This window comes from Malaclemys terrapin, chromosome 5, assembly GCF_027887155.1.
Source record: "Malaclemys terrapin pileata isolate rMalTer1 chromosome 5, rMalTer1.hap1, whole genome shotgun sequence".
Classification (NCBI taxonomy): Eukaryota; Metazoa; Chordata; order Testudines; family Emydidae; genus Malaclemys; species Malaclemys terrapin.
The window spans coordinates 6,636,979-6,649,750 of NC_071509.1; the positions used below are offsets into that span (position 1 = coordinate 6,636,979).

The 12,772-nt window shown below is 50.1% G+C and overlaps 1 protein-coding gene across 1 annotated transcript in view; it reads left to right on the forward strand.

Annotated features, from left to right (window-relative positions):
- GFRA4 (GDNF family receptor alpha 4) overlaps nt 1–12,772 on the forward strand; it is a 150,032-nt gene that overhangs the window by 129,114 nt on the left and 8,146 nt on the right. Inside the window, exons 5-7 of the mRNA XM_054030666.1 lie at nt 4,553–4,662; nt 5,915–6,049; nt 8,021–8,178. Of these exons, the coding sequence (XP_053886641.1) occupies nt 4,553–4,662; nt 5,915–6,049; nt 8,021–8,178 (403 nt within the window). The remainder of the gene's footprint in view (nt 1–4,552; nt 4,663–5,914; nt 6,050–8,020; nt 8,179–12,772) is intronic.

The following is a 12,772-nucleotide window of genomic DNA, read 5'->3' on the forward strand; positions in this document are numbered from 1 at the left end:
GAAAATGTCTAGGCACCATTAGAATATTAGGGTTGGAAGGGACCTCAGGAGGTCATCTAGTCCAACCTCCTGCTCAAAGGAGACCCATCCCCAGACAGATTTTTACCCCAGTTCCGTAAATGGCCCCCTCAAGGATTAAACTCACAACCCTGGGTTTAGCAGGCTAATGCCCAAACCACTGAGCTATCCCCCCAATGACTGCTTCTTAGAGCAATTAGTCCTGGAACCCTGAAGGCGAGAGGCAATTCTTGATTTAGTCCTAGGTGTCGCATGGGATCTGGTCCAAGAAGCTGAACCACTCGGTAATAGCAACCATCATGTAGTTAAACTTAACATCCTTGTACGGAGGAAAATGCCAAAGAAACCCACCACAGTAGCATTTAACCTCAAAAGGGGGAAGTAAATAAAAATGAGGAAGCTAATTAAATGGAAATGATAAAGAACAGTCCCATGAGTAAAATGCCTGCAAGCTGTTTGGAAACTTTTTAAAAGCATCATAATAGAGACTCAATCTAAATGCAGTGCCCAAATCAAACAAAACAGTCCAAGGCCCCCCCCAAAAAACCCAGTTCGATACAAAAAGACATCCTTTAAGAATTGGAAGTGAAATCCTACTGAGATAAATAGAAAGGACCATAAACTCTGGCAAGTCAAGTGTAAACGTATAATTAGGCAAGCCAAAAAAGAATTTGAAGAGCAGCTAGAAAAAGACACAAAAACCAACAGCAAAAATAAAAATAAAAATTAAGTATATCTGAAGCAGGAAGCCTGCCAAACAGTGGGGGCCACTGGACAATTGAGGTGCTAAAGGTGCACTCAAGGAAGAGAAAGCTGTTGCGGAGAAGCTAAATGAATTCTTTTAATCGGTAAAAAGAACAGGAGTACTTGTGGCACCTTAGAGACTAACAAATTTATTAGAGCATAAGCTTTCGTGGACTACAGCCCACTTCATCGGATGCATCAGTCTTCACTGTAGAGGATGTGAGGGAGATTCCCACACCAGAACCATTCTTTTTAGGTAACAAATCTGAGGAACTGTCCCAAGTTGAGGTGTCAATAGAAGAGATTGTGGAACAAATTGGAAAATTAAACGGTAATAAGCCACCAGTGTTGGACTGAGATTCACTTACTCAGCAGAAGGGTCTAACAAATCTTTATTAAGGCAAAACACTCAGCAAGTAGTGATCAATTTCTCACCAATGGGAAACTCACTGGAACGATTGCATCCCAGTCGCCTCCAGCACTGGATAATTTAGTTTCAATTTCCCTTTGTTACAAACGTGTACAAACGTATTTGTAACTTTCGGTTATCTTTTGTTATGTATTAGTCTCTCATTTCCATGTTAACTCTCCTCCCCCACCGGTACAGGTTTAGTGTTAGTTCAAATCGGTCATTTCTAGCTTTTTAGTTACTTTCTCTTTTCTTGTTCTCACAAACATGATTATGCTGCAATTTCTTACACATAGGCAGTTCTGCTTATGCGTATGCCATTAAACATTATCAGCACAGACTCTTAAAATCCACAGCAGGCTTAAATATGCCTTCGCTCCCAATACTTCCCACTAGGAAGCCATAGAATCCTTTCTAAGGTTTCATCAAAGCCTGCGTTTCGTCTACATCTTTTCTCCTTCCCAGCTGCCTAACCAAGCTCCTATCCTTCTAAAGGGATGCGATTAACACCACTACTAGTTTGACTTACACAAAGCCCATTGGTACCCATGGATTTTCCCCAATATCGTCTACTAACTCTGACCCTGGCCCATTTCCCACCAGACCCTAAGTCACTGTGAATATTTCGACTTTCCTGTCTTAAGGTCAACAGACATTCTGGATGTCTTTCCATTAAGGCCTGCACATTTAATGCAATTGTGGTATGACATTGCTTAGCTGTTTAGCGCAGTACCAGTCAGAGGGGCACTGGTTGATACATTGTGGATCTCATGCTGGGGAACTGGAATAATTGCCTTGTCCTCTGTTCGGGTAAGTTTCTTGGATCTAAGCAGAACATTGGCCAGTCACAATCATATGTTTGTCTTCCATATTGGAAGTGCCCGAGCCACCAGGGTACACAATATTTGCCTTCTCCGGCTTTTGCCACCTTGGCTTGACCTTGTCCCCATTGCCTCATCCCAACTGTGCAATTTTGGGTTTTTTTGCCAGCATGTGGACCCACATGTCAGCAACGTACTCTGCAAGACATCACAATGACATAACCAGGTACTACGTCTCTTGGAACAACATGAAGTATCTGGGGCTTTCCAGACCACCACCCTTTTTCCCTCCCAATCCTTACCACTATCTGAGGATGAGTGACATGTTCTTTTAAGATGTAACCTGCCATGGTAGGTTCCAATGAACGAGGGACTGGGCACTATTCACTCTTAATGCCTCATTTAGTCCTGTGGCCACTGGTACTGCTAGCACCATAGGAAGGATCCATGTTTCATCAAGCTTGCATCTTTTCTCAGCATAACAGACCATTGAGCAGCACCGAACCCCGCATCAAGCTACTCCTTCTGGTTTTGTCCACTGTTCTAGCATCTTCTCTGTTATGAACCTAGGCACTTCCCCACCTTGAATTTCCTTTGGTCCTATCGGTGTAGCTCCTGTATTAGGAAGCTGCCATCCCATGAGCAGGTAAATCACCTTTGATACGTGAGGCTGGTTCAGGATTTTTCCCATTTCATTGATTTTGCTGCTTCCACTTCCCTAAACACCTGTCCTGTTATCCTAGCGTCCTGAATATCTTTTAAATCCTCCCCTACAGCCTCGTTCTGTTGTTTATTTAAGTTTAACAGATTCTGTAACCGAAATCTCATTTTCTGATTTTCCTCCCACAATACTGTGATACCCATATGAACAAATGCTGAAGTTCCCAAAGCTCCAACTCCTTATACTGTTCCTCTATCTCTTTTATCTCCTTTTCCCTGACTCTGTCCCTTCTCAGGCCACCAAATTTCCTTCAATTCCATCCCATCCATCTAGCTTTTTAGTTACTTTATCTTCTCTTGTTCTCACAAACATGATTATTCTGCAGTTTCTTACACGTAGGCAGTTATGCTTATGCTGTTAAACATTATCGGAACAGACTCTTAAAATCCACAGCAGGCTTCTGTCAGGCCTAAATATGCCTTTGCCCCCAACAACCAGGACCAGATGCTATTCACCCAAGAGTTCTGAAGGAACGCAGATATGAAATTGCAGAACTACTAGCTATGGTATGTAATCTATCGCTTAAATCAGCCTCTGTACCGGATGACTGGAGGATAGCTAATGTACCGCCGATTTTTTTTAAAAGGCTCCAGAGGTGATCCTGACAATTACAGGCCAGTAAGTCTAACTTCAGTACTTGGAAAATTGGTTGACATGATAGTAAAGTACAGAATTATGACATACGTAGATGAACACAATATGTTGGGGGAAGAGTCAACACGGCTCTTGTAAAGGGAAATCATGCCTCACCAATCTATTAGAATTCTTTGAGGAGGTCAACAGTCATGTGGACCAGGGTGATCCAGTTGATATACTGTACTTGGGCCTTCAGAAAGTCTTTGACAAAGTTCCTCACCAAAGGCTCTTAAGCAAATTAAGAGGGCTAAGAAGGAAGGTCCTTTCATGCATCAGTAACTTATTAAAAGATAGTAAACAAAGGGTAGGAATAAATGGTCAGTTTTCAAAGTGGAGAAATGTAAACAGCTGGGGGAGGGGGGTAAGTATCTGTCCTGGGACCAGTGCTGTTCAATATATTAATAAATGATCTGGAAAAAGGGATAAACAGTGAGATAGGAAAGTTTGCAGATGATATAAGAAGATATATTAGAATTGGAAGAAGAATAGAGAAAGACAACACAAATGATTAGGAGCATGGAACAGCTGCTATATGAGGAGAGATTTAAAAAACCGGGACTGTTCGTCTTAGAAAAGAGATGATTCCGGGGGATATGATAGAGGTCAATGCAATCATGAATGGTGTCGAGGAAGTTAATAAGGAAGTGTTATTTACCCCTTCACCTAACACAAGAGCCTTGGGTCACGCAATGAAATTAATAGGTAGTAGGTTTAAAACAAACAAAAGGAAGTACTTCTTCACACAATGTACAGTCCATCTGTGGAACTTGTTGCCGGGGGATGTTGTGAAGGCCAAAACTATAACTGGGTTCAAAAAAGAATTAGAAAAGTTCCTGGAGGTTAGGTCCATCAATGGCTATTAGTCAGATGGTCAGGGATGCAACCCCATGCTCTGGGTATCCCTAAGCCTCTGACTGTCAGAAGCTGGGACTCGGTGACCGGGGCTGGATCACTCGATAATTGCCTTCTTCTGTTCATTGCCTCTGAAGCACTTGGCATTGGCCACTGTCAGAAGACAGAACACTGGGCTAGATGGACCATTCCTGACCAGTATGGCCGTTCTAATGTTCTTAGCTATTCCTTGTAGGTAGTTTAGGACATCAGTCAGCGAGCATATCAGTGGGCCTAGTTATATGCAAGTGCAGTAAATGCAGCAAGTTAAGTAGTGTTGACATCTCCCTTTGCGCTCTCTGTCCCATGCAGGTCCCGATATGCGGAGTTTCAGTTTAACTGCCAGCCATCCCCGCAGTCTGCGACTGGCTGCAGGAGGGAGAACTACGCTGCCTGTCTGCTGGCGTACACAGGAATCATAGGTATGAGGCTGTGCCCGTCAGTTGCTGATTCTCCTCTTCTCTCTCACCTCCTGTTCTGGACCATTGCTAGCCCCTCAGATCCAATGAGCATGCTCCATGTCCCTTCCGCCTCTTGCCTCCTCACTGACAACAGAGATGCTGCAATCAGAGCTCCTCTGACAATCCTGGTGGGGATGACGATGAGCCACGAGCCGGATGAGAATCCAGCTCGCTCCCCCATCACGGTGCTGGCTCTGCAAGGCTAATGGGTAACAAGTCACTTGGGTGGGTCAGCAGAAAAAGCAAATATGATTCAAAAGGTACCCAGGAAGCAGATTGCAGGTTTGGTCCTAATGGGCGCAAAGGTGTCACTCCTTATTCCTCGCCACCTGAGAGGTACCTGCCCATGGTCCATATAGTGTACAGTACGTGATATCAAGGTGTTGGAAGATTTAGTGTTGAATGCTCCCAAAGAACAAGGGCAAGTGTGGCATTTACAGCATATTTTTGGAACAGCAGACCCCACTCCTCCATGTTTCCAGATCCTGAGCGTCCATGGATTGGCAGTCCCAGCTCACCAGGCAGAATCACGTCACAGCCACCGCCGGTGGAGCCAGGTGTAAACCACCTTCCTCCACACTTCATTGGCTTCAGAGGGTTTTGGCTCAGGCCTCAGACAGAAGCTCTGAACATAGCATGGGTCAGTCTGGAAAAGCCATCTGACTGCTGCTGGAGCCTGGGAAGTGGGCTAGGGAGATGGGAAGGAGAAGCTGGTTTGGGCATATCCTGAACTTTTAGAGCCTATGGAGCCATTCACTCTTAATCCTCCCTTACTGGAGCCATGACCTGACCATGGCAATGGGCAAAGTGTCTCTGTGTGGATCTAGGTTGCTGCATACCCCGGGCTACACAACAAGCAGACTAAGGACTCCAGGAAGACGTACAGCGTTGTAGCAAAGGCAGTGAAGTGGGGGTGTAATGTCACGAGCTGAGTACATCACCCTGGCCTCTCTAACCCAGGGGTGTGCTGGGTATGTGAACGAAGCAGAACTGACCTGGAAAAATGGCCAGGAAAGAAGCAGGGTTCCCCACAGCGTCACTTCTTAGCAGGTAAACTGCAAAGGGAAAGAGGTCCTGGCAGCTCTAAGGGCAGCAGCGTGGAACCCACAGGAACGTGGCTGAGCAGGGAAGGTTTGCTCTGGGGAGCCCATGTGGTTTTGGTTCTCGGCCGGTTCCTCCAATAACAGCGACTCTGCTCCGTCCTTCTTGGCAGGTAGTCCCATCACACCTAACTACGTCGACAACTCGACCGCCAGCATCGCGCCTTGGTGCACCTGCAACGCCAGCGGCAACCGCCAGGAGGAGTGCGAGAGCTTTCTGCACCTCTTCACCGACAACCTCTGTCTCCGTAAGTAGCAGACGGGGCAAATCCACTGCAGGGCTGGGGGGCTCCTGGGTGCCTCTCGCAAGGGGGATGGAAAGGCCATGTGAAAAGAGGTCCTGCCACCAGCTCTGCACCTGCTGGTGGTAGGTGAAGTGGTCAGAGCATTGCCTATGCCTGCCGTCACCCAGACATGTCCCCTACAGGCTAGCAATGCTGCACATGACACAGCTAGCCTTCTCCCTTGTGCTGCCCAGACAAATTACAGCTGCCCCATGGGTCGGAGGGGGTCCCAGTGCCCTCTCACCTCCGGCACGTCCACGCTACACAAGGCAGAATTCAGCCCTCATGAGTGTTCCAGGAGCACCGAGAGGTCCCAGCTGAGATCAGGGCCTCGCCTGTGCTAGTGAGAGACAGCCATTGCCCTAAACAGACAAAGCCATCAAAGGGCGGGAGGGGAACCAGGCACCGAGAGGTGAAGTGACTCCCACAGCTCACCGAGCGGGGCAGCGTCAGCACTGGGCATGGATCCCAGCTCTCCAGACTCCCAGTCTGGTGTCCTAGCCACTGACCCATATTAGTTACAAGTACATTTAAAATGTAACCCACCAGACCCCAAGGAGAACTCAGAGGGCTGGACTGCTGTGTAAAATGGATGTCCTAGCCCTTGAAAGAGCTAGGAGAAGGTGAAGGCTGAGATGCAGTCTGAATTATGTAGACTGGCTAGAAACATCTTTATACCCCTGGAAAAGATGACAAGTGCTGAGGATGTCAGAATCCATCAGTGTCCTGAGACGACACGCGCTCCGTCCAGCAGCTGCCGGCGAGGCCCTGGGGCCATCACGCTTGAGAAAACCCGACAAGGGGGAACACTTGTGCCAAGAGAAACTAACTTCGCCAGCATTCTCCTGCGCTACCGTTACTCTGGCCGGAGAGAGCTGCATGTTTCTCCTCTCTCAGCCAGGCTTTCCCATTGGCCTGACCCTGCAGTGAAACCACAGCCATCCTGCGCTCAGATAACGAACGCATCACCTGCGTGATGGCTTCTCCTCAGGACCCGCGAGGAGGCGGCTGCCGGGCTGCGAAGCCACAGAGCGCCATCGGGCAGTGTGCAGAGGGCTGACGGCAGGGTGTGGCGTGCTGCGTGTTTAAGAGGGAATCCTGGGCCTCGTCTTGCAGGAGAGAGTCTGCAGCCGGCTGCCAGGCTGAGCGGCCCATGTGAGCTGCTCCCATACAAAGCCTGAGCCTTCGAGACTCCATGAGGGCCAGCAGCTCCCATTATCCCCTGGGATAACCGCTGCTGTAAACGCATTATGCCCTGATGTCACTGCATATCTAATGCTGTGAGCGATTGCCTTGCTGCTCGGCCTGTCGCTCTGCCCGGGCAAGAGGGAAGGTTCCATGTTGATTTTATGCCCCATCCAGTATCGCTCTGGGGTGAGCACCCAGGGCCCGATTCCCTCCGCTCAGCCCCTCGTGGAGTCACTTAGGCCCACATCCTCAAAGGCGTTTAGGAGCCTAATTCCTGGCTGAAATCAATGGGTCAGCAGGTGGGGAATTCCGGCATGTTGCTCACTTCTGTAGGCGACTCCACCCGGAGAAACGCCAAGGGGAACCCCGCCTGCTGGGTGCTCCCCATCCACAGCTGGCTCCGATGGTCAGACTGCACACGGGACGTGGCTGTGCGGGGCAGTGGAAACGGCTGCCAAACTTACTCGCTCCCGCGGAATCGGGGAGACGAGGCCGAGCCTTTCTGATGGGCTTTACAAACCAGACTGAATTCCGCCTCTCGCCACCCCCCAGGACAGCCCTCCCCGTTTTTACCGGGCAGGAATCTGAAGCTCAGGCAGGAGAGGCAGTGGGAGGCGATGGCTGGTCCATGCCCAGCCTGGCCTGGGGAGGGAGGCGCTGGTTTGGGGGTCTCGGGAGAGGTCGGGAGGGAACATTAACACTTTCCTTGAGAGCTTTGCTCTGATCACTCTTCCCCCTCTCGCCAAGAAAACGCCATCCTGGCCTTCGGCAACGGGACGTACCTGAACGCAGCACTGGCCCCGTCCGTGCCCCCGACGACGCAGATGTACAAGCAGGAGCGAAACGCCAACAGAGCCGCCGCCACCCTCAGAGGGAACATCTTTGAGCAGCTCCAGCCCACCAAGGTAGGGGTAGACCGAGGAGCTCACGGAGCCTTTGCACTAGCGCTCGCAGAAAATTCACGCTCCTCCTCGGCTTCCTGGACCTCATCTCCCTCCTTGTGCTGCCCTCTGCACCCTCTATGCTCAGCCCCTGCCACGTGTCCGGTGCCTCCATCACCTGAGACTCCCAGACCCCCCTGCCACACTGCACCCTACTCCTTCAGGCCCTTCCCAAGCCCCACTCCTTCATAAGCTCTTTTAATAAACCCAGTTCTAATCATCGGGTCACGCTGTCCTCACTCTTCTCCGCCTCTGGTGAGCTTGTCACCTGCTAAGTGCCCGGTGCGTCTATGTCACGATAGGAATAAGTGATGTTAATAGTATTGCCAGCAGCAGAGGCTTGGGAGTCAGGACTCCTGGCCCGGATGTGGCTTCCTGTGTGAACTCAGGCAAGTCACTGAACCACCCAGTACCTCAGTTTCCCCACTTGCTCTATCCCGGGGATGTCAACAATTAATCAATGTTCATTCAGCACTTTGAGATCCTCCATTGAAAGGTTCGAGACACAAGAAAAATATTGTTACGTTATTAGTTGTATTTTATTATTATGCTGAGTGGAGCCTCTCTATCCGACAGTCATCGTCAATGATTATTAGTTAAATAAACGATACCCCTGGTTTACGGTGTACTACAGTCATAGAACTATTACGTTAGTTCATCATTCCATAATAACAGTGCCCCTGATTCACTGCATGCCAGATCGCCGAAGCGCCCCAGTCCCTGGCCTGCAGTGACGAGTACTGGACCAGCTGGCCGTCGCTGTCTTTCAGGCTTGGTGGAACCACAATGCCGAGCTGGGGAAGCCGTTTCCCACGTACACTTCCCCTGCCATGCAATAAGGCAGCACGTCACAATCTGCCTCCAAACGCCTCTGTCGCTCAGCAACCACCTGCCACTTCCTGCCAGTGGCTGAGGTGGAGACGATTGAAATGCAGCTGCAGCAGCACTGATGGCTTGTCAGGACCTTGCAGTTGGCCCCTGACGTGTAGATACCTTTATCTGCACCACAGATAAATGGCCACGATTTTGGCTTCTACTTGTGTCCTGCAGAGACGCACAGAACTGGCTTAGCTTGTTACCCGCAGCTCCCTTTGCATTTGCCCTTTGAGTTGCATGTGGGGCCTCTCCCCGCTTTCCAGAGAGATACTGATCTCTTCTTGGGGAGTGTCTCTTCCCTGCAGAGTTAACCCAGGCTCTCTTCTGGGTTTTAGCCCAAACCCCTCTACCCTGTCGTCGTGAATCTTGCAAGAAGGTGGTGGTGAGGGGGAGTTTGTGCCGTTTGAAGTTTATACCCGAGTTATGGGGGGGACTTTAGGGTGACCAGATGTCCCGATTTTATAGGGACAGTCCCTATTTTGGGGTCTTTTTTCTTATATAGGCTCCTATTATCCCCCACCCCCTGTCCCATTTTTCACACTTGCTCTCTGGTCACCGTAGGGGGCTTTGTAAATTGGATTGTGGTGCGAAATTAAGGGAAGACACCTAAAACGGAAGAAGCCGTAGCGCTGGGGCCCGGTGACCCACACTCTGAGATGGCGGGGGGAGCTGGTTTTATTTTAGCCGCCAATAGGTTGGCACCTGTCCAGATATGAGAGTAGACGCAGAGCGTAGTAAAAGCAACCCTGAGCCATCCATCACGGAGAGATCATGCCAGCTTGCCCCTCGCTGCCATGGTGCGCAGTGGGTCCCGACAGGGTAAATACCCCTTGAGCCCCCAGAGCAAGCTAGCCAACCAGGGAAGAGAAGGAAATGGCCCCTAACCCTCTACAGGTTAACTCTGGATGTACGTCCCCTCTATTAGGGATGGAGCCAGCTTAGCCTTTGGGACGTGTCAGAGGTGAGTTAATTGTTAACCGGTTAGCATGGGAAGGGGTTTGCCATTCTGGGAGGGACGCCTCTACATTCATTGCTAAACATTGTGCAGATTTAGAAAGTCAGCAGGTGCCGTAGGTCATGTGGTAAAGGAGTCGTCCTGCGCCTCCCTCGGGTCCCTGCTTGGGCTCCATGGACTCCAGCCCTCTACCTGCACCCTTTTACCTGGGTTTGGAGGTGCCTGAAGCCTAGAATAGTTTACATGGCTGGGGGTGCAGGTTACAGCCTGGCATCCACTTTAACGCAGGCTGGACCCCACCTACTCTGCAGTGAGGATGTGGGCAAAAATCACTCCCCTGCTGATAGTCCTCCAGTGCCGTCCCACAAATCCCCCCCGTAGGACAGACAAGTTCTCCTGCCATTGACGCTGAAGCAATCCTAGAGCGTCTCAGCACACAGAGCCATGGGACATGTCCCCAGACACCGATGGGCGGGCAGCAGCAATGAGGACACAGTAATCCGAGTGTGGCTGCTCCTCCCCGGGTGAGGCTAACCTGGGTGCTCACACCCGGCACCCGACCCTACGGGTTATTAACTCTGCAGCGAAGACATCATCGCCCAAGATTACAGCCTCAACTCGATGTGCAAGAAGCAAGCTCTGCGGCCCTGGCTCGCGTTCCCGTGGAGGAGCAAGCTCCCGCCTGCATGGGATTACACATGTTGCCCTTACATTGCACGGGATCACTGGGGACAAACACAACAGGGTGGATGGAATAAATACAGCCTCAAACCTTCACCCACGGCTCAAGCCCAGCTGCAACCACAATCTTCTGGGAGGTTTGAAAACGTGCCAGTAACTTCCCCCATTTCAGGTATCTCTGCCCTTCCTGGTTCCCTCTGGGAGTGGAGGTGCAGACACATTTGAGGTTAAAAGTTGGCACTGCTGGTCCTTCCGGCTGCATACTGGAAGAGCCTGTTCGTAGAAGATTTTCAGGCCAGCGGTGCAGGCTGAAGGAGGACGGCTAGTCCTGATCAGCATCCAAACATTAGAGGGCTGCTCAGCCCTGGCACGTGGTTTGTGTCGTCCCAACTCATTAAACCCCCAGCCAGCTCTAAAGTGCGGGGTCAAAGTACAGACCCCCACCCATGCTCCAGATGTCCCTAAACCTCGAATTGCCAGAAGTTGGGACTGGACGACAGGGGACAGCTGCCTTGAAATTGCCCCGTTCTGTTCATTCCCTCTGAAGCGTCTGGCCCTGGCCGCTGTCAGCAGCACGATACTGAGCCAGACGGACCATCGGTTTGACCCGAACTGGCTGTTCTTGTGTGTATCATAGAATCATAGAATAGAATCATAGAATCATAGAATATCAGGGTTGGAAGGGACCTCAAGAGGTCATCTAGTCCAACCCCCTGCTCAAAGCAGGACCATTTCCCAACTAAATCATCCCAGCCAGGGCTTTGTCAAGCCGGGCCTTAAAAACCTCCAAGGAAGGAGACTCCACCACCTCCCTAGGTCACGCATTCCAGTGCTTCACCATCCTCCTAGTGAAATAGTGTTTCATAATATCCAACCTGGACCTCCCCCACTGCAACTTGAGACCATTGCTCCTTGTTCTGTCATCTGGTACCACTGAGAACAGCCGAGCTCCATCCTCTTTGGAACCTCCCTTCAGGTAGTTGAAGGCTGCTATCAAATCCCCCCTCATTCTTCTCTTCTGGAGACTAAACAATCCCAGTTCCCTCAGCCTCTCCTCATAAGTCATGTGCTCCAGACCCCTAATCATTTTTGTTGCCCTCCACTCGACTCTTTCCAACTTTTCCACATCCTTCTTGTAGTGTGGGGCCCAAAACTGGACACAGTATTCCAGCTGAGACCTCACCAATGTCGAATAAAGGGGAACGATCACGTTCCTCGATCTGCTGGCAATGCCCCTACTTATACAGCCCAAAATGCCGTTAGCCTTCTTGGCAACAAGAACACACTGTTGACTCATATCCAGCTTCTCATCCACTGTGACCCCTAGGTCTTTTTCTGCAGAACTGCTTCCTAGACATTCGGTCCCTAGTCTGTAGCAGTGCATGGGATTCTTCTTTCCTAAGTGCAGGACTCTGCACTTGCCCTTGTTGAACCTCATCAGGTTTTTTTTGGCCCAATCCTCTAATTTGTCTAGGTCCCTCTGTATCCGATCCCTACCCTCTAGTGTATCTACCACGCCTCCTAGTTTAGTGTCATCTGCAAACTTGCTGAGAGTGCAGTCCACACCATCCTCCAGATCATTAATAAAGATATTAAACAAAACCGGCCCCAGGACCGACCCTTGGGGCACTCCGCTTGAAACCGGCTGCCAACTAGACATGGAGCCATTGATCACTACCCGTTGAGCCCGACGATCTAGCCAGCTTTCTATCCACCTTACAGTCCATTCATCCAGCCCATACTTCTTTAACTTGGCAGCAAGAATACTGTGGGAGACCATATCAAAAGCTTTGCTAAAGTCAAGGAATAACACATCCACTGCTTTCCCCTCATCCACAGAGCCAGTTATCTCATCATAGAAGGCAATTAGGTTAGTCAGGCACGACTTCCCCTTCGTGAATCCATGCTGACTGTTCCTGATCACTTTCCTCTCCTCTAAATGTTTCATAATTGATTCCTTGAGGACCTGCTCCATGATTTTTCCAGGGACTGAGGTGAGGCTGACTGGCCTGTAGTTCCCCGGATCCTCCTTCTTCCCTTTTTTAA